Source organism: Maniola jurtina, chromosome 26 (assembly GCF_905333055.1).
Source record: "Maniola jurtina chromosome 26, ilManJurt1.1, whole genome shotgun sequence".
Classification (NCBI taxonomy): domain Eukaryota; kingdom Metazoa; phylum Arthropoda; class Insecta; order Lepidoptera; family Nymphalidae; genus Maniola; species Maniola jurtina.
This window is the reverse complement of record NC_060054.1, coordinates 3,732,639-3,755,306: the sequence shown is the minus strand read 5'-3', so window position 1 is coordinate 3,755,306 and position 22,668 is coordinate 3,732,639. Positions and strand designations below refer to the sequence as shown.

The following is a 22,668-nucleotide window of genomic DNA, read 5'->3' as shown; positions in this document are numbered from 1 at the left end:
GATGATTCCTACCCTAATCAGCTTGTGCCAAACAAGCTGTTCAAAATTTAAATATTTTTAAAAGTGCCAAGGCCTGGGAAGTGTAAAATGATTTCCTCATACTTATACTTATTTTTGGGTTCAGCCTTGAATTATTTAAAAAATAAAACTACAAAATCACAAATACAGAAATAATAATTTTATTCAAAAATATATTTACTTTAATCTTCTCGTCCATAAATAGAGTGAGAAGCCGTCAACAGATTTATTTTCAAAACAAAATTAAGGTTATTTCCCGTCGCTTACGAGAGAAAGGGTGTGTTTCTTAATCCATTCTTCTTCATCGCCGAAAGTCGGAACTCACATAATATTATTATACTAGCTGTGCCCGCGACTTCGTTCGCGTGGAAAAGTGACTTTTCAGGCAGCATAGTACGTACTCTGTACGTTAAAAATGTTCGCCGTGATTCTTTAAATTGACATAACTTTTTTATTTATGAACCGATTGACATGAAATAAACACTAAATGTTAAGTGAAGCTTACTACAATATATTAGTGAAAACCGTATCTAAATCGGATAAGCCGTTTCTGATATTAGCGTGCACAAACACACAGACAAACAGACAAAAAAAAATTAATTACAATTTCGGGTTCGGCATCGATATAATAACAACCCCTGCTACTTTTTTTTATACATTTCCATTGTACAGACACCACTTTTCTACAATTTTCTTATATGTATAGATTGATGATAACTGTCCATTTTTTTTCATCTATACTAATAAATAAAATTGGAGTGTCTGTCTGTAATTTCGAAATAACTACCGCATATTAAGGTCATATGGTTATTTGACCGATACCATAACTGAATCACACGTTTTTAAAATTTTTGTCTGTCTGTCTGTTTGAAAAGGCTAATCTTCGGAACGGCTGAACCGATTTTGACGGGATTTTCACAGACAAGTAGAAAATTGACCAGGGAGTAACATAGGCTACTTTTTTAACCGACTTTCAAAAAGGGAGTTGTGTTTTTCTACCTATGTACACCGAAATATCCGAGATTTCTGAACCGATTTGCGTCGTTTCTTTTTTAATCGATAGAGGAACTTTGCGACATTGTTTCATAAAAAATTTGGATTCCAACTCCTCAATCCTGATGCTGCAGGGGATCTGACCAATCCACGCGGGCGAAGCTGCAAGCATCAGCTAGTTTTTAATAAACTTTTACTATTAATTTACAATTATAACATCTAAAACCTAAATTATTAAAATAATGAACCTAAGACTAAAAACCTTAAAAAATAAAATATAATAATAAGTGATAGGGAGTGTTAAGGATGACTATCGGACGTCCGACCTCTCAAGGTTACATCCGCTAATCACGTCCGATAGTCTGCATAGTTCAGGCAGAGTGAGGAATCTCTCGGTTTGGTCCTGAATCGACGATCTGTCGAATATAAGCTATTCCATTCCATCAGCCTGCATGCGTCCACTGCTGGACATAGGCCTTCCCAAGAGCGCGTCACCAAACACGATCCTCCGCCTTCCTCATCCACCCGCTCCCCGCTACCTTCTTCAGGTCATCGCTAATATGGGTGACCTGAAAAAAAAATTAAAAAATCAGGCATTTTTTTAGAAGTTCCCTGACGGTCGTGAACTGTGGTAAAAGTCAGTGTACTCTCCTGACGACAATCTCACCTGGTGATAAGAGATGAAGTCTAAAATGGAAGTGGGCTAACCTGGAAGGGGTATGGCAGTTTTCATTAAACCTATACTGCTTCGGTTCCTACACGGCAACGTACCGGATCGCTAAATCGCTTGGCGGCACGGCTTTGCCGGTAGGGTGGTTACTAGCCACGGCCGAAGCATCCCACCAGACCAGACCAGTTTGCAAATTATAAAATTCCAAATCCCCGCCAGTCCTACTAGAGTAACACGCGACTTCGTCCGCGTGGATTTAGATTTTTATAGATCCCGTGGGAATCGTTTGATTTTCCGGGATAAAAAGTAGGCTCAAAGATTTGTATGTGAATTTTTAAGACCGCGTAACTTTGAAACCGAATATTTTAACGGAAATCTGGAAAACCACAGACATAGATATTAGTTCCCGGAACGTTTCTACAAAGTTCGAGTATGATTGGTTGGTATTCCAATGAGAGAAGAACTACGTTTGTATGGAGCGAGTGACAGAGAGACCCCTCTTAATAAAAATGCAATGAACATGAGAACACGACATCAAAATTATGAATTACTAGCTGATGCCCGCGACTTCGTTCGCGTGGTTGTAGGTTTTTAAAATTCCCGTGGGAACTCTTTGATTTTCCGGGATAAAAAGTAGTCTATGTGCTAATCCAGGGTATAATCTATCTCCATTCTAAATTTCAGCCCAATCCGTTCAGTAGTTTTTGCGTGAAAGAGTAACAAACATACACACACACATACAAACTTCCTCCTTTATAATATTATAAATATATAAATAATATATATAGTGTGAAGTGTGACTGGTGTTACTGCTTGTCACATATAATCAACCACACACTTAATATTTTTCACAAAACTAATCGAGATTATATCTAACATTGGGAATTCGACAAATAATTTGTCAATTATTAACGGTTATTGGCATGTTATAAAATGACACTTTATATTGCTGATTCAACGCTGATAATTTTTGTGGTTTGAGTTAAGTCAGTTTTTCATTATTAATATTTTTATTAGGGTCCCCTTGCCAAAGCAGCGCTTGGTAGGCTGCAATGGCGGCATTTGCCTTTAGGTACTTATAAGTCTAAAAAAATTTTCAAAAGAAAAGTAAAACTTAAAATATTCTTTTGATTTTTTTTTAATTCACAATTTTTAGTGGCCCCACTGTACTATAATATGCTATGCCCAGTTAAAACCCTATTGTTTACTGATTGCGAGCAATTTGCTGTTATCCATTGAGGAGTTCTGTTCTCCATCTCCGAAGATATTCATCAGATCTTCTCCAAATTTATATGGGACCACCTGCACAGTATATCCTTTCGAACAAAAAAAAATATTTTCCAAATCGGTCCAGGGGTCTTTGAGTAATCGGGGAACAGACATAAAAAAAAAAAAAAAAGATTCCGACGAATTGAGAACCTCCTCCTTTTTTTGGAAGTCGGTTAAAAAATACCCGAGTACGGAACCCTCGGTGCGCGAGTCTGACTCGCACTTGGCCGGTTTTTTAATGCTGGTAACCCGTAAATCAAGAAGTGGCAAATGGAAACCCTAGCCTATGTGCTAATCCAGGATATTATCTATCACCATTTCAAATTTCAGCCAAATCCGTCACACACATACACACACACCCACACACACAACCACACACACACACACACACACACACACACACACACACACACACACATTTTCGCCTGTATAATATTAGTGTGATAACTGACCACTGACGATACAAGATCAACTTGCTCTTATCAGGTTTTTATATTTTTAATTCGAAAACTGAAAAACCATTTAATTAGGATATACAACTTTCACTTTATTTATTCTCGTTTTGAAAAGGGTCAAATTAATTCCGGGTAGATAACACTTGTTCAACCTTTTCATAATTAATTTAAAAAAAAACCGGCCAAGTGCGAGTCAGACTCGCGCACTGAGGGTTCCGTACTCGGGTATTTTTCCAACATCTTGCACGATAAATCAAAAACTATTATACATAAAAATAAATAAAAATCTGTTTTAGAATGTACAGGTAAAGCCCTTTCATATGATACCCCACTTGGTATAGTTATTTTACTTTGAAAATTAAAATAAATTTAATTTTTTTTTTAAATGATGTAACCATAAATTCGGGGTTTTCAGATTTATTCCTGTACTTGTGCTATAAGACCTACTTACCTGCCAAATTTCATGATTCTAGGTCAACGGGAAGTACCCTATAGGTTTCTTGACAGACAGACAACAAAGTGATCCTATAAGGGTTCCGTTTTTCCTTTTGAGGTACGGAGCTCTAAAAAAAATCTTTTTATATTTTTGGTTTTAATAAATAACATGTTACAGTTGTGACATACCCTTTTATTTATTTCACACGGTTTTTTTCAGGGTTCAGTACAAAAATGGTAAAAAAAAAGAAAGGATAAGGAAGGAGATACGCAGAACGACCTTCTCTCTGTCATCTGGATAAAGGTGACTTGGAGTAAATGAGAATTGGACCATTCACAACGATTCAATTTTAGACTTGGCTTTTCACAAGTTCAAAAAATCTATTAAAAGTATGCTCCTGAAAAAAGCTTGTTACACAATCGAAGAATATGTACAAATGACAAAAAGCTTGGATTTATTTTAACTCGCTCCAGCAATACACGGCGCTGCAATTGCTTGTATACAGTATGGCATATTATTGTCAATTGAATACTTGAAAAGAGCAACCGCCGAGTTTCTTGCTGGTTCTTCTCTGTGGGAACGGCATTCCGAACCAGTGGTAGATTATTTTGACGATTCAAAAGCACTTGTAAAAGTTTAATTGAATAAAAATATTTTGAATTTGAATTTGAATTTCAGTAACTTAGATATGATGAAGAACATTATTTACAAGTGTAAATTAAAAAATTATAACACTCCTGACAAGTGAACGTTACAGTAACTAGAAAAGAGCTGATAACTTTCAAACGGCCGAACCGATTTTCTTGGATTATAGCTAAGAACACTCTCGATTAAGCCACCTTTCAAACAAAAAAAAACTAAATTAAAATCGGTTCATTAGTTTAGGAGCTACGATGCCACAGACAGATACACACATCAAACTTATTACACCCTTCTTTTTGAGTCGGGGGTTAAATAAGGTTTTTAAAAAAACCCCGACTGCCTCTTTTACAAAAAATACGCTACTTATTATGATATTTTACCCGACTGCGGCAAAACCAAAAGGAAGGATTATGGTTTTAGCAGTCTATGTATGTACCTATGTACATAGATATATGTATGTATGTATGTTTGTTTGTATCCAAATTCTGTGTGTTCCAGCGTAGCGCCTAAACTACTGGACCGATTTTGATGAATGAGGTGTCAATTGATTCGTCGTAAAGGTCCGCGTGACATAGGTCATATTATATACGAAAAAAATTGACGAATGTTAATACAAAAAAAGTGGAGGTCTCCAAAAATATTTTTTTGCTATTGTATCGAGTGGGGTGTCAAATGAAAGAGGAGAAAATTCTGAGCTCATGAATATGAATGTAGGTACAACAACATTATAATATACCAATTGACAGAAATCAATTTTACTATAATATTTCAGACGATCGCAATCGTTTTAGTTTTTAACTTTATTTCGATTTGCCATCATTTCATAAAATATGGAATTACACGGAACCCTTCCCGATGGAATTTCATTTAACAGGGCTCTCTCCGTCACTCGCTTCATACAATCGTAGTTCCAATTTTATTTGAATATTAAGCAACCAAAGTCCATGAAATTTTCCAAACAAATTCTAAAAACTAATATCTGTGCCTGTGGTGTTTTAGATTTTTCTAAAAATATGTAGTTTTAAAATTACAGGGGCTCAAAGATTTGTATGTAAATTTTTAAGACTGTGTAACTTTGAAACTGAATATTTTAACGGAAATCTGGAAAACCACAGGCATAGATATTAGTTCCCGGAACGTTTCTACAAAGTTCCATTGAGTATGATTGGTTAGTATTCCAATGAGAGACGAACTACGTTTGTATGGAGCGAGTGACGGAGAGACCTCTCTTAATTTGATGACAATTTAGCACTTGATTGCTATCATGTTTAAATGAAGGGTGCCCATTAGCACCAGATTTTGATGCAATTAGTGAGATAGTGATCATGTGAACAGGACAGGTACGGGTCTGACGCACCAATCAGATTGTTGAAAGATCATGTGATGATTTCACACTTCATCTTTTATCAGTGTGATTGGTCTGTTGACCATATTTCCGCTTCAGTGCATAAGGCAGATTTTTCACCAGGGGCGGATTTCTTGGGGTGACTTTTATCAAAGACTAGCTGATGCCCGCGACTTCGTTCGCGTGGATGTAGGTTTTTTAAAAATCCCGTGGGAGCTCTTTGATTTTCCGGGATAAAAAGTAGCCTATGTGCTAATCCAAGGTACAATCTATCTCCATTCTAAATTTCAGCCCAATCCATCCAGTAGTTTTTGCGTGAAGGAGTAACAAACATACACACACACACACACATACAAACTTTCGCCTTTATAATATTAGTGTGATGTTCAGATGTAAGATCAGGTTAAAGTTTAAAAAATGTATTAAAAGTATGCTCCTGAAAAAAGCTCATTATACAATCGAAGATTATGTAAATGACAAAAAAGCTTGGATTTAATTCCCTCCACACTTAATACACGGCGCTGCAATTGTTGTATACAGCATGGCATATTATTGTATATTGAATGCTTGAAAAGAGCAACCGCCGAGTTTCTGGCTGGTTCTTCTCGGTAGGAACGGCATGCCGAACCAGTGGTAGATTATGTTGACGAATCAAAAGCACTTGTAAAAGTTTAATTGAATAAAAATACTTTGAACTAGCTGTGCCCGCGACTTCGTTCGCGTGGAATAGTGACTTTTCGGGCAGTATTCCTTATGGCAGCGGCGCGGCTCTCAGCGCTCTTTTATATCCACGGACGCTCAGGCGCGAGGCGTGTAGTACGTACTCTGTACGTTAAAAATGTTCTCCGTGATTCTTTAAATTGACATAACTTTTTTATTTATGAACCGATTGACATGAAATAAACACTAAATGTTAAGTGAAGCTTACTACAATATATAAGTGAAAACCGTATCTAAATCGAATAAGCCGTTTTTGATATCAGCGTGCACAAACACACAGACAAACAGACGAAAAAAAATTAATTACAATTTCGGGTTCGGCATCGATATAATAACAACCCCTGCTACTTTTTTTTTATATATTTCCATTGTACAGACACCACTTTTCTACAATTTTATTATATGTATAGATTTGAATTTGATGACCTAAGCACGACGATCAAGTCAAGTGTGGTTTGGGGGATTTGTGTGGTGCTGAATGCTGGTGGTGCGTATTGATTGCTTGGTGGCTGGCTTTTCTTGCATGTTTAATAATGGGGGTGGTGCATATCGCATGTTGCACTATACAGTTATGTCTGTTTCAGCGGTTTATAGCAAATTAAACTTTTGGTACTGTCCATACTTCCATACATATTACAATCCATACTAATATTATAATTGCGATGTGTGTCTATTTGTCTGTCTGCTAGCTTTTCACGGCCCAACAGTTTAATCGATTACCATGACATTTGGAACAGAGTTGGCTTACATCCCGGGAACGGACATGGGCTCTAGGCTACTTTTTATCCCGGAAAATCAGAGAGTATAGTTATCGTATTTTGAAAATTGAAACACATTTTAATTTTTTTTTAATGATGCAACCACAAATTCGCGGTTTTCAGATTTATTCCTGTACTTGTGCTATAAGACCTACCTACCTAGATACCAAACATGATTCTAGGTCAACGGGAAGTACCCTATGGGTTTCTTAACAGAGACAACAGACGGACAGACGGACAGACAGACAGATACCAAAGTGATCCATTAAGGGTTCCGTTTTTCCTTTTGAGATACGGAACCCTAATAAAAACCAAATATCGGATAGTTACCTTACTTACGAGGAAGCAAAATTATCTACTCAAAGTATCATTAGGTAAATACTATAGGTAGGTACTTCTCAGATAAGCCAAGCCAAAGCCAAAATAACAATGAGGTGTCAAAATTTTTCCGTATTCGAGAATCGTGATCTGGCAAAAAACCCAAAAGGTCATAGAAAAAATGCATGACGCAACGTTTAGATTTGAAAGTGGCTTTAGGATTTTTTTTTTCGATTCAGGGCCGAGCCTTTTTGTAATCGATTTTGTATTGTCTGTTTTCTAAGTAAGGTAAATGCAGCTATCAGTTAACGAAAATATGCAGGTATTACATAGACATTACTTCAATTTTCTTTTTAACCCCGACCCAAAAAGAGGGGTGTTATAAGTTTGACGTGTGTATCTGTCTGTGGCATCGTAGCGCCTAAACGAATGAACCGATTTTAATTTAGTTTTTTTTTGTTTGAAAGGTGGCTTGATCGAGAGTGTTCTTAGCTATCATCCAAGAAAATCGGTTCAGCCGTTTGAAAGTTATCAGCTTTTTTTCTAGTTACTGTAACCTTCACTTGTCGGGGGTGTTATAAATTTTTAATTTACACTTGTTTGCTGTTCTAAAACGATTTAAGCTATAGTAGGAACCAGAGGATGCCCGCGACTTCGTCCGCGTAGATTTAGGTTTTTAAAGATCCCGTGGGAACTGTTTGATTTTTCGGAATAAAAAGTTGCCTATGTCAATTACAGGGACGCAAGCTACCTCGGTACCAAATCGGTTAAGTGGATGGGTTTCTGGGAATCCCGTGGGAACTCTAACCTATGTCCGTCCCCAGGATATAAGCTAACCCTGTACTAAATTTCGTCAGAATCGGTTAAATTGTTGGGTCGTGAAAAAGTAGCAGACAGACAGACAGACAGTCACACTTTCGCATTTATAATATTAGTATGGATATGGATTAGTCATGATTCATAAAATATTATTTTTCTTATTTCCGTCGATATGTGACTATAAATCAAGTACTTTTATATGTATACCTACTTTTTTAATCTCCAACAGTCAACCATTTCAAAAGAATTAGCGACATTACTCTTTTTTCGGTTTACACTTTACTCATTAACCGTTGTATATATACCATGTAGATGGCGTTGCCCTTAAGTCATTAGTTTCCGCTAGATGGCGCTGCACTTGAGTCATTAATTTCCGCTAGATGGCGCTGCACTTGAGTCGTTAATTTCCAGTAAATGGCGCTGCACTTGATTCATTAATTTCCGTTAAATGGTGCTGCATTTGAGTCATTAGTTTCTACTAGATGGCGCTGCACTTGAGTCATTAGCTTCCACTAGATGGCGCTGCACTTGTCATTAATTCCCGCTAGATGGCGCTGCACTTGAATCATTAATTTCCACTATAATACACTAGCTGACGCCCGCGACTTCTTCCGCGTGGATTTAGGTTTTTCGAAATCCCGTGGGAACTCTTTGGGTTTCCGGGATAAAAAGTAACCTATGTGCTAATCTAGGATATTATCATCTCCATTCCGAATTTTAGCCAAATCCGTCCAGTAGTTTTTGCGTGAAGGAGTAACAAACACACACACACACACACACACACATACAAACTTTCGCCTTTCTAATATTATAGTGTGATTGTGATAACTGCAGCCGTGGAATATTTTACATTTCATCACCGTCTTTTTTGTGAGGACTACATCGCTATCCTACGAAATTGTCAAGCGCAAGCCTATGATGCGATAAGAAAATCGGTCAAGTGCGAGTCGTGCAAGAAATATTTCATTTTAGGGTTCCGTACTTCCAAAAGAACCCTTATAGGATCCTGTCTGTTCTTGGGCTGAAGACTAAACTAAACCCAGCATTCTATCGAACGTCCGAGCTCTCAAAGGTTTCGTCCGATACTTTGCACAGTTCTTAGTACACATTTTTATCCAGATACCTAAAAGTATCGGCAGCGCGTCCGATAAATAATTGTTTCAGCCTTTACTGATAGACAGACAAGACATTAGTGCACCTAGGAGTAGGGGATTATAGATAAATAAAACACAAAAAATCAGCCTTCAACCGACAATATAATACAGATAATTAAAAAAAAAAAATCGTTAGGGTTTCGTACTTCACCCTTATAGGATCCTTTCTTGTCTGCCTTTGGGCCGAAGAGTGAACTAAACCCAGCTGCAAACCAGCAGAATACTATCGAACGTCCGAGCTCTCACAGGTTACGTCCGATACTTTGCACAGTTTTTAGTACCTACCTACATACATATTATTATCTAGATACCTAAAAGTAATAGCAGCGGCCGCGTCCGATAAATAATTTACTGATAGACAGACAAAATATTAGTGCGCCTGTTACGCAGGCATAGTCAGGCCGCAACGCTAGCCGTGCCTGCTAACCGTTCCCAGTCGCCGCGGAACCTGACGCCTGACGCGGCGAAATTCGCGATCACCGCGCGAGGACTGGGCACGGACTCACATCACAAATAGCTTTAGAAGCCTCCGCCACAAATCGGCGAAGCAATTAGGATTATTTTATGTAATAATAATTAGTTTGTAATATGTCAATCTTTAGTAATAAAAGTAGGATAAGGAACTGCTATTTCCTTTCGCACCCCCTGCAGCCGCCCTAATGTAATTCGCCTTGGAGTAGGGAGGTATAGATAAATAAAACACAAAAATCAGCCTTCAACCGACAATATAATACAGATAATTAAAAAAAAAAATGTTTTAAAACTCGGCCCATTTACTAGATACATACTATAAACAAATAACGATGAAAAATACAATAATTGCATACGACTCAGCGTTAAAAATACAATACAATATATTACATGGAACCTTGTCAAATATTTTTCTAAGATTTTAACATTTATTCAATAAATTAGGGTTTTAAGTGTAACTATGAGTCCAAAGTAAAATGTCATAAATCTTTTGTTATATAACAGGTCTGCATTGTTATATAACTTTGTCCACATTTAAATAACGGTGCTGTATAACATAACTACAACTTCTTTTTTATTTATTTGCTTGGCTGCAATCAATTAACGATGCAGTCGACGATCGACGATCGTTATTTGATCGGATAATATCGCGGGCATCAGTTAGTGTTTATATAACATTGATATATAACAATGCGCCTTATATATAATTATGGACGTGTTACATATACATAATTTGGACTTAGAATACAAGACATGGTCCCAGTGTATAAGTTGCATTATAAGGACGAAAACATACTTACAATACCGCAAAGAGGGTAGGTAGTGTTTTCCTAGTTACACAATATACTAACATTTGATTTCATACAAATACATGGCTCCCGTGATTTTTATAAGTATGTAATCGCCTTAGGGCTGGCGCACATATGGCGGAGCGCAGCGCAGAGCATGCCCGCGAAGTTTTCTAATCGCGTGACACATTTTCGCGAATTTCTACCAGAGAATGCGCGAGCACGCGCGGGACTGCGCGAGTATCCCGCACGGATGCACAATGGATTTTAGATATTATTTCAATGAGGACCATGTCGATAAAACTTTGACCGTGAAAAATGTTCTGCGCTGCGCTCCGCCATATGTGCGCCGGCCCTAAGGGTTGGAAAAACGCAACATCTAAACCTAAAGCTAAATTTTAAATTAAACAAAGCAAATTGTTCTTGTGTTGCTAGTTTTTTTTGAAAAATAAATAGTGTTGGAACAAGAACAGACATAGAAATCACTAACTTATTTAGAGTACGATGAGGATATGGATGGTAAATTTGGAGCTTGAAATCTTACATTTTTTGGTTTTAGTGTAAGCGGGATGTTAATATGTCGTATTTCACATGTTACAGTCGCACGTTGCGTGTGTCCAACCCTTTAAAACCAGGCATAATCGTAAAATAATATATAACTGGCATATTTATACAATTTACAAATGTTCAATACATAAAAGTGATCTTATAGCGTACTATAAATACCGATATCGATAAGATGTCAGATTTATTGTTTTCTTTATATCCCGCGCTCTTGTACATTACAACTATTAAATGTTTAATTATCCACAGGATTTTAGTTAGAGCACTGGTGGACGATTTGTTCATAGTGTTTATACAGCCCAAAATTGATATTTAAAATGAGATATTGATACTGATTCGGTCGGCACTTAATTAAAGAGTAATTGCATCTTTTTGTTACCAATGTAATAATAAGAAAAGGACAGACAACCTAATTTAATTTAGTACTATCAAACCTCGTGACTTTAGGTGCTAGTAGTGACCCTTTGGTTTAATTTGTAGAGTGCACTAAAATTTAAAATTCATTTTCCGCCCTTTCTAACAACAATAAAAAGAAAAAGATGCAGATTCTTTTAATTTACAGCACCTATGACCCGTTGACTTTGTTTAGTTATTAAATATTTATACATAATATAATTAGGCACAAGTGTAGGTTACAGTAACTAGAAAAGAGCTGATAACTTTCAAACGGCTGAACCGATTTTCTTGAATTATAGCTAAGGACACTCTCTCACTCTCTTTTAAACAAAAAAAACTAAATTAAATCGGTTCATTAGTTTAGAAGCTACGATGCCACAGACAGATAGACAGATACACACGTCAAACTTATAACACCCCTCTTTTTGGGTCGGGGGTTAAAAATACACTGTTACTTTAGAATATTTTGGTAGAATATATTGGTTCTAACTTCTAACCTCAGCTTGCCGGGATGTTACATATTATTTTATCTCACATTTTGTATAAGCACTTTGAACGAATAGTCCACTAGTTCTCAGTAAAATGAAACTTTCGCAACTTACTTATAATTTTAACGAAAAAGCTATTAATTAATTTAATAATAATGAGCATGTTATAAATAACATGTTAAGACCTTTCCCTCACAATCAAAGCTATTTTCAGCTTTTAAGGCACTTCTAGTCACAGAGCTGATAGAAATTTTAAGCATGTACTTGATAATAATTGTTATTATTTATTTATATCACATTTAAGTTTTTTTGGCACATATTCGAGGCTTGACCCCATACCTATATTTACGCCTCAGCTTCGCTCCGATTGAATTTCTGAAAATCAACTTGAAAAATTTCAAGTAGTTTGTAGACCTAGCAGTTAGGAATGAATTGTTTGTTGAGTCAAGTCAGTCGGGTCATCCTTTGGTAAAGTATAAAAATGTATAAATGCAATATACAAAATGTAATGCATTTATACATTTTTTTAAATAAAACAATATTTAAAAAAGTACCTATCGCGGATGGAGTGATAAAAAAAATTAACCTTGGCCGTCGATGCTGAAATCATAAGACTCGTATTTTGCCAGTTTTAACTACTGTAAATAAGAAATTTCCATCACAATCAAGTTTAGAGGTACTCAAGTTATATCTAAATCTTCTCTAAAAGGTTTTACAAATTCAAAATATTTTTATTCAATTAGACTTTTACAAGTTCTTTTGAATAGTCGAAAGCATCTACCACTGGTTCGGAATGCCTTTCACATTCAAATTCCGTCTATAGTATAGACGAGCCCACTTGAGCGAAGCCGGGCAAGCCAGATACCACTATAATGATAAATAATTATATTGTAACTTTTATCAAGTACATCTTCCAATAAAATTAACCATCTCTTGGACTACTATACGAGGGTTCGGATAAAATTAACTAATTATATTGATAGAGTGATACGTAATATTCCAATGACCTAAACGACCATTTTAATTTGTTATGCACAAATTAATATTTTATTGGTTGTTCTTTTTATCTCAAATCAGTATTTTAATTAAGGCATTAAAAGGCACACATTTTTATTTCACAATTTTTACAGGTTTTTTTATTACTATTGAAACATGACCCGGGTCATGAATACAAAATAGTTAAGTGGCTCATACACATTGGGCCAAACCACTCGGCGAATGTGTACAGTGCCACTTAGCATAACATTTTGCAGTACAAGCTGGTCGGATTAGCGATTTTTGTGAGTACAGAATTTTTGGAAAATGGATTCATAATTACAACTAAAATAAGACTATACAGGCTCTCACATAAAAGTGTTATATAACATTTTAAAACAAAACATCTCTAAAAGTTGTTATATAACAAGGGTTGTTATTGATACCCAAGTTTAATAGTCTTAGAAGCGGGTAAATGTTATACATTTACCGAATCGCAACAAAATGTTATATGTTGTTCATAAATATGATATAAAACTACTGTATGGGAGAACCAATAGACATTATTAACATTTGTGATTTATTTAAATTTTGACTTGTCATTTAACATTATCATACATTTTTTTCAAACATCCGTTTACACAAACGTACATACACATGACCATTGCATACAATTACATCAAAATTAGTACAGTATTGCAAGTACTTGTGATAGATATGCAATTAAAAATGCAATTCATTAGAAATAGTACTTAGGTGGCCCCAAAAATTTCAAACTTTGCTTCATAAAGGTAGTCTCAATCCTAAGCTTATTATATGTACAAAATTTCGAGTTTCAAAATATACTTTTTATCATTCAAATACTCACTTCAAGGGGTTAAAAAAATATAATTTGTAATATAACAGAGAAATGTTTACTATGATATAAAATACGGAAAAATGTTTCGAAAACGTTATGTTTGCTATGGACAAAGTTAACGCTGCCCGGACTTAGCGGAGTCAACTTTGCTTTGCAATGCAGAGCTTCTGAGCAAATTATCATTAAACATATACTGTTGAAGCAGTGGGGGTGAGGCTAAAGTTCACCTAAAGAGCACCTCTCAGTCATTTGGCGCATCTCTACCCAGAAACTCTGTGCATTTTTTATTTATTTACATACTTTGCAATTTTTTTTGCGGGTAGGCTATAAAAATGGAAGGTGGCGCCAAACTTCTAGTCCGGTCCAGTAGCTGACGATGACGGCTCGATTGGCTCGCCGTTTGTTTAGTAGTCATCGATATCGTACAGATTGTCGATCTCTTCATCATCTAGCTGCATCGATTGGAAGTCCACTTTGTAGCGGAGGAGACCTGAGAAAATAAATTATAGTTAATTTTTAAGTTTTCATTAAAATAAAAAGATGTACAACATTGTATTTGCTGTTAAATCAAACGCCATTATAGTGGTTTAATATGGAAAATTGTTATATAACATCTTTTATGGAAATAAATTTAAGTTATACTATTTTTTTAATGTTATAAAAATTAAGTTAGAAATTTAGGAAATGTTATAAAACTTATAGTGGGCGTGAGTTTAGGTCACGCAGTGTACAAGTGTCAGTATTTTTCTGAAAGTATGATCTTATATTAAGACTATGATATATTTAGTGAATAAAGAAAACCTCTAATCTACAACACAAATAAAACACAAGTAAAAAAAACCAAAATAAAGTTGTGATAGAAAGACCAAACTATGGCGTAGAATGATGACTAACGACCGCTCTGACAGTAATACGAAGAAAAAGATGGCTAAAATATCGTTTATATTTACGATTTTAAGAAAGTAAACAAAAAAATACACTTCAAAAAAATTCAATGCAGATCAGCCTCCCGTCTGTGTAAGAAAAACTTATTCATCGTTATCGTAATCAGTAGCAAGTTCTGCCCATTGATTGGCTGTGAAAAAATGTAAACAGCGAATCAACCAATCAAAGGGCAGTATTTGCTGCCGATTACGATGACGATAAATTAGTTTTTCTTGCACAATGGGGAGGGGGAGAGAGGGGGGGGGATTACTCATTAAAAAAAACCAAATGCTTGCCAACTATACATGCGTAAGCTAAGAAATAGAAATTGAAAAAAAAAAAACCAAAATAAATAAAGGACCATGCAAAAGCAGAAAACAGTGTTATTTACCTTATATCCATGGTACGCTTGAGAGAAAATCTAAGATATTTTATAGGACAGATATTAAGGTATAGATATAGTTATGTTATATTAGGTTCAAGAAACAATGATGATAATTCGGTTGAAGGATATTGTTTAAGGTATCGGCTTACAGGCGAAATTATTCTTAGGGCCGATTTTTCAATTGTCAAAGAACTTTTATCTAAGGAATAAATTTGACGTTTTGACAGATTTCCTATACAAAAATGTCAAAATTTATTCCTCATATAAAAAATACTTGACGAATGACAAATCCGCCCGTAATCGATCTACTTATAATATATGGCATTATTAACTGACAAAAACGACCATACAATTTTGACGCCGATAGATGTTGCTACTTGCTATAGAATAGATTAAAAAAAATATAGTATATTCAAGTAAACTTTTACAAGTACTTTTGAATCGTCAAAACAATTTACCACTGGTTCGGAATGTTATATAACTTATCGACAGATTTATTATTATTTTCGCCGTGTTTTTTTTGTATTATAAAAATAGCGAGCAAACGAACAGGCGGGTCACCTGGTGTTAAGTGGTTACCGCCGCACATGAACATTTGCAACACCAGCATAACGTAAATTTGAGATGTTATTGCTAACTGTTACAGCGTCGTTTTTTGTTATATTCCGCCTTTTTCTTGCTTGAGGACTTTTGGCTTTAATGCTCAAGTGTTAGAGGTGCCGGAATAACTAAACTATTAGGGATAAATGTTGATGAGTGGCACAATTTTCAAAAAATAAATGTTTCATCTTTCTTTCTTTCTTCAGATGAATTTAACTAACGATATTATAAGCATAGATTTGTAATCTTGCTTGAATTTGTAAAAGACAACCGAATTATGATTATTTTTTCCTTGCGGATATAAATTGCATTATTTTAGTAATGTAATATTGATAAGTGAAGGGAAAATAAGGCAACTCATGGAGACCATTGCAAACGTTTTTTATATATCAGAAAAGCATACATTTTCAATCCATTACAGTCCAAATAAGATTCCCTTAAAATTATTTTTTTTTCATCCTAGGTATTTCGTTTTTAACTTATACAACTAACATTTGGAAAAAACTTTAAAATATCATCTAAGATTATTATTTTTTATTTTTATTTAAAATTCATTAATTATTATAATTGCACTCAAAATTCAAACGATAGATTCCTAACAACTATAATCAATATTGTACAGCAAATGATAATTATAAAGGTAAATAAAAAGTCATATTAATCAAATCAATTTCTTTTAAAACACAACATGTATAATGAATTAAATAAGAATAAATAGATTGTTAATTAGAAAATTTTGTCGATAAAATTAACAAAAACGTTGTTAATTTTATCAAAAAATATAATGTTAGCACTCAAATTATTTATTTCGATAATTTCTAAATACTGAACATAAGGGCATCACACTAAGGAACGTTATATCACAAGTGTAAAATAAATAATTATAATTCCATAAATAAATAAATAATTTTGTTTTCTCTCCTGGCAACACTTCTCACTGACATGTATGCTTCTCTTTTTTTAATGCGGTTATAGACCCGTTTTTTCATTAAAATCTGCCTGAAAATACTGACGTTAGGAAACCATGAACCTAAGTTACGTTTTTTAACGTTCTATGTAGTGTTTGTTGGTAGGTAAGTTCATATACCTTTCTTACACTAAAACTTGCGTTCTGCAGTGTCTTAGGCGTTATAACACCATGATTTATGGTAAAAATTAAAATCAACTAGTTTTAAGAGTATTTATTACCTTTTGATTTTTTACTTTACTTTTGATTCTTTTCTTTAAAAATCTTTGATGCATATAAATAAATTCGTTAGTAAGTTAAATTAAAGTTGAATTTCATAATACATTAAAATATGAGAATAATTTCAATATAATTATAATCGATAATAAGAAATTGTGTATCTGTGTATATTTGAACTAAATGATATGTAAATGGTGATTCCCAATTATAGTGGGAGTTTTTAAAAATCTTAATTTACTATTTAGCTTGAATATTTCTGCCCACCAACAATTTAATTATCAAATATTATACATAATTTTTGATAATTATAAATTTTATTTTAAATTTAATTGATAAAAGATTAAATTCCAATAAATTTTAATTTTTAAATTAGCATTTTTTTTAATACTTGAAAATTCTTCTAGTCACTGTGACTTTGAAATCGTAGACTGTCACTTTGAAATCTATAACAAAATAATGTATATTAAGCCTTTTAGTGAACGTTACCATACATTTACACATAACACACAATAAGACTAATGTTATATAACAAGATATCACTTTGTAATACATGTTACATTTTGATGCATTTTGTTAGATATTATAATCAATGAAACACAAATATAACACTATTCAAATTATTTCTTGTAATGTACTTATTAAGTGAAATACTTATTTAGTTAAAAGAAATATGTTTACGTTAAAACGCCTGCATGACGTATTCAGTAGAAGTTTACCTATGATTTTACTTTTTTATCATGTTTCTTAAGGCATATGGGTTATTGCTTCTAGAAGCCGGTAGGGCACCGCTTTGTTATCTATTGCACGTGTTATGCGTGCAATAATCATACATTTATCAATATTTCCAGGCAGATTATATATTCATAAGATATAATCATGTATACTGCGGAACTATCACCATTTCACACGTATAAGCTAGCAGACGTATGTTAAAAAGAGACACAGGGAGTCTTCTATGAGGTCTTATTCTTGAAAATAAATTGGAGTAAGATAAAGGTGGAGTCATACTTATAACAAGCAACGTGAACCGATGAAAGAGTTGTTAAATGTATTTTTTGTCACGTTTGTACACGACGACAATAACGAACTTTGGGAAGCATTTCTTTTTTAAACAGTTTTAAACAGTTTGGGATTCTGTAGGTCCGATAAACAACGAAATAAGCTTAAAATCACTAGTTACGTAACCGAATGCTGCAAACGAGACCCTATTACTAAGCCTCCGCTGTCTGTCTGTCTGTCAGCGGCTGTACCTCATGAGTTTTAATAGGTAGGTAGTCGAAATTTTCACAGTGTGTATTTCCATTGCCGCTATAACAGCAATTAATAAAAATATCAAAATGGCAGCCATGTAAATCAAAAAATAAAGTGTTATTTCTTGTACAGGTACAGAACCTTTCGTGTGCGAGTCCAACTCGCACTTGACCGTTTTGTAGGTTTCCGTACCTCAAAAGGAAAAACGGAATCCTTATAGGATCACTTTGTTGTCTGTCTGTCTGTCTGTCTGTCGTCCGTCCGTCCGTCCGTCCGTCGTGTCTGTCAAGAAAACCTATATGGTACTTCCTGTTGACCTAGAATGATCAGGTAGGTGAGTTTCATAGTAACATAATTAAAAAAAAATTAAAAATGTTTTTCAATTTTTAAAGTAAAATAACTATTCCAAATGGGGTATCATACGAAAGAGCTCTATCTGTACATTCTAAAACAGATTTTTATTTATTTTTATGCGTAATGCATTTTTGATTTATCGTGCAAAATGTCAAAAAAATACCCGAGTACGGAATCCTCGGTGCGCGAGTCCGACTCGCACTTGACCGTTTTTTTTTTAATTAACTAAGCATAGACCTCATAGTAAGACGTACAAATACCCAAATCATCTTTTTACTCGTTCATAAGAGGTTACAATAACTTGCTAAAGGCATTATCGGTATAAATGGTGTTCTTGGACTGAAGAGTGAACAAAAATGAACAACTTCAAGATATGTTCATCCCACATAAGGAATAAGACGCTCGAAACTCATCTTTGTGTGCAGAAAATGAGAATCACTATAAACGGAATTAGCATTACGAAGTTAGTGGCATGAAATTAGTTTCACGACATTAATTACATTATCAACTACATAGATGATGCCCGTAGCTTCGCCCGCGTGGATTGGTCAGATCCCCTGCAGCATCAGGATTGAGGAGTTGGAATCCAAATTTTTTATGGAACAATGTCGCAAAGTTCCTCTATCGATAAAAAAAAATACGCAAATCGGTTCAGAAATCTCGGAGATATCAGTGCATAGGTAGAAAAACACAACTCTTCCATTTTTGAAGTCGGTTAAAAAAGTAGCCTATGTTACTCCTTGGTTAATCCTCTACTAGTCTGTGAAAGTACCGTCAAAATAAGCTCAGCCATTCCGAAGATTAGCCCGTTCAAACAGACAGTCACTTCAATTTTTTTTATCAGTAAGTATAGATATAGATTGCACGTGTAAACGTCTAATTTCGTAATTAGTGTACATCTGTGAGCTTATAGGCTTAGGCAAGTCAATTTTCCAGTAGGCTGCAGTCCAAATGCATGCCTCATTTCTTTGCATTTATTTCCGTGCGACCCACCCGTAATGTGCGATCAACATATTTAGGGGTCAGCATGAATTAGTAGGGGTTAGAGGGGTTGTTGTTGCAATTTGCAATTTTTGGCCAATACTGATTGATTTTAACATTTTTTTACTTGCAAGCAAGTCTGATTGCAGCCAAGCGCTAGTCTATAAATTAAAAAATTAATCTATTTCATATGATTGCAGATTCGTGATTAGTATTTGAAACAAAAATACTACCATTTCATATTACGACTAAACTATAACTTGTGCTGTCAACAGGGTGGTATTGCTTGTATGTTTCCAGCCTTATTTAATAGCCTTCCAACATTTTGCAGATAGTTTCTTCTACACTTTGAAAATACAGATATTTTTAATATAATGGTATAATGGAAAGTTCCCCTCTAACCCTATAAAATATTGAGACGCTCATAAACGGGCTAGTTCTTTACAATTTCTAAATGCAATAAGTATAGCCGACAACATTGCTTACATCCCAAACTGCTGATTCTACATATTTTTAACCCCCGACCCAAAAAAAGGGGTGTTATAAGTTTGACGTGTGTATCTGTGTGTCTGTGTATCTGTCTGTGGCATCGTAGCGCCTAAACGAATGAACCGATTTTAATTTAGTTTTTTTTGTTTGAAAGGTGGCTTGATCGAGAGTGTTCTTAGCTATAATCCAAAAAAAATGGTTCAGCTGTTTAAAAATTATCAGCTCTTTTCTAGTTTTCTTGTAGAAAAGAAGGTTAGATAACCCTTAGGTTCATAATATTCAAGTGTCAATTGACAAATGTCAAGCTGTCAAGATGGACGTTGCCTAGATATACATAATTATTTATTTGAAAATGATGTTTTGGAAAACTCAGATACTTTGGATCGTAGGCGCGGAATAGTCCAAGAAAATCGGTTCAGCCGTTTGAAAGTTATCAGCTCTTTTCTAGTTACTGTAACCTTCACTGATCGGGGGTGTTGAAAATTTTTAATTTACACTTGTTATTATTTAACATTTGCCTCGCTCGCGACGCAGGGCTCATGTATCAGGAATGTCGGGCTATACTTTTAGAGAAAGGTGCAATTTCATAGCCCGTTTAGGAGCTAATGAAGTTAGAATCTAAGTGGAAGGTGTCGAGTATTTAAATGATTTTGAACGTGGTAAAGAGAAGCAAATAGATGTATACTTAAAAAAAGACTGAGAAAGACTGAGAAAGGTTTAAAAGATAGAAAAGGATGTTTCGTCGAGAATTAATCATGCAAGCAATATGTCTTAATGTCTTAAACCTATTGTTGGGTCTTTTATTTTTATATGGTCTATGACAATCGTAATACCCTAGCACCGAACTTTGATACGGACAATGTGACAATCGTTATCATTTTCGTTTTGTCGATAGATTCTGGGTTGCAACGTTTTTCAGAACCTCAAAATGGGATGATTTATTGATATTTATTGATTTTTTTTTATATTTATGATGCCTATGGCAAAAGTAAAATGTTTCTTAGGAGTTACTAAATGGAGGGTCTTACATAGGCTACATTTTATACAAAAAAATCGACCTGACGCATGTTAATTTCCAAAAAAGTTGGGGGAGGGGGGGGGGGGGGGTTCCAAATATTTTTTTGCTTTTGTATCGGAGTGGGAGGACAAAATTCTGAGTTCATTAATATAAACATAGTAGGTACAATTTTAAAACACACCAAGCGACAGAAAAACAATTTTACTATATCTATAGCGCAATTTATCGGCAGTTCGCCGGTAGTAGTCGGGTTTAAGTGGTGTTTAACTTTGTGCTTGTATTCTTTGCACGATACTAACTAACTCGTGCTACATAACTAGAATTGTACAAAGATATTTTTTTTTTTACTACGTAACCAGTCAAGACATTTTCACAGCTAAATTATTTATTTAAAAAATGTATTAAATAATCATTTATTTACTGTCCCACTTTTAAAACAAACTTATGTATACCACTTTTAAATTATAATAATTAAACTTCACATCTCTTCAGGGATTTAGAAGTTAAGGTGGAACAAAGAAATTCACATACATACATGAACCCTGGAGACATTACACTATTTTTTATGTGTAGAGTGAGGGAACTCTCGGTTTGCTCCTGAATCAACGATATGTCAAATATTAGGCTATGGTGACGTAAAATCAAAGAAAAATAGGGCTTCTGTAAGGCTACCTGCATCAAATGTACTAACATTTGACGCCTGCTAGTCACGTCAAAGCCTCGACGTTCTGTTAGAAGTTCCCTAATTGTCGTCAAATGGTAGTGGTGTAAAAAATCGGTCAATAACAACGATAGCGATTGTCACAATGTCACCATCACGGGGTCGGTTACGTATAAATCGGTCGCGCTAAGTTTGCACCTCGCTGGAATGCGACGCCTCTCCCACTTCCCCGCTCACCTCCCCGCGGCCGTCTTGTCGCGTACCGTACCGTCAGTGTGACGTAGGTAATCGACGCGAGGTGCAAACTTGACTCGACCGAGTAGCAGGAGGGGGTTAATCATCAACTCTCTCAATAGTCGTCGAGGTCGACGTCGTCCAACGGCTCGTCAAGCTGTAGCGATTGGAAATCCACCTTGTAACGCAATATACCTATATTTACAAGTCGGTTAGATAATCCAACGCCGGCCGAAGCAGCAGGAAAAAAAAGGAAAACAGTATATTTTAGCGTTTAAACTATCGTGAGTGGTTACCATTATAAGACCACAAATTACACCTGTAAGTTTTACTCACGTAAGTAGCTTGTACGATTAAGGCCCGGTCTGCACCCAAGCGGAGGAGGGAGGAGGATTGTTCAGTCGACCAATCAGATTCATAATAGACGACGCAAAAATACTATCACGT

The 22,668-nt window shown here is 35.1% G+C and overlaps 1 protein-coding gene across 3 annotated transcripts in view; it reads right to left on the bottom strand.

Annotated features, from left to right (window-relative positions):
- Positions 1–12,834: 12,834 nt before the first annotated feature.
- Positions 12,835–22,668, bottom strand: part of LOC123878623 (eukaryotic peptide chain release factor subunit 1) — a 51,567-nt gene continuing 41,733 nt past the window's right edge. The window contains exon 9 of one of the 3 annotated variants that reach the window (XM_045925927.1): positions 12,835–14,628. In XM_045925927.1, coding sequence (XP_045781883.1) covers positions 14,543–14,628 — 86 coding nt within the window. In that variant the 3' untranslated portion in view covers positions 12,835–14,542. Of the gene's footprint in view, positions 14,629–21,710; positions 22,417–22,668 lie in introns of those variants that run through there. The other 2 variants (XM_045925928.1, XM_045925929.1) reach the window with 2 other exon arrangements.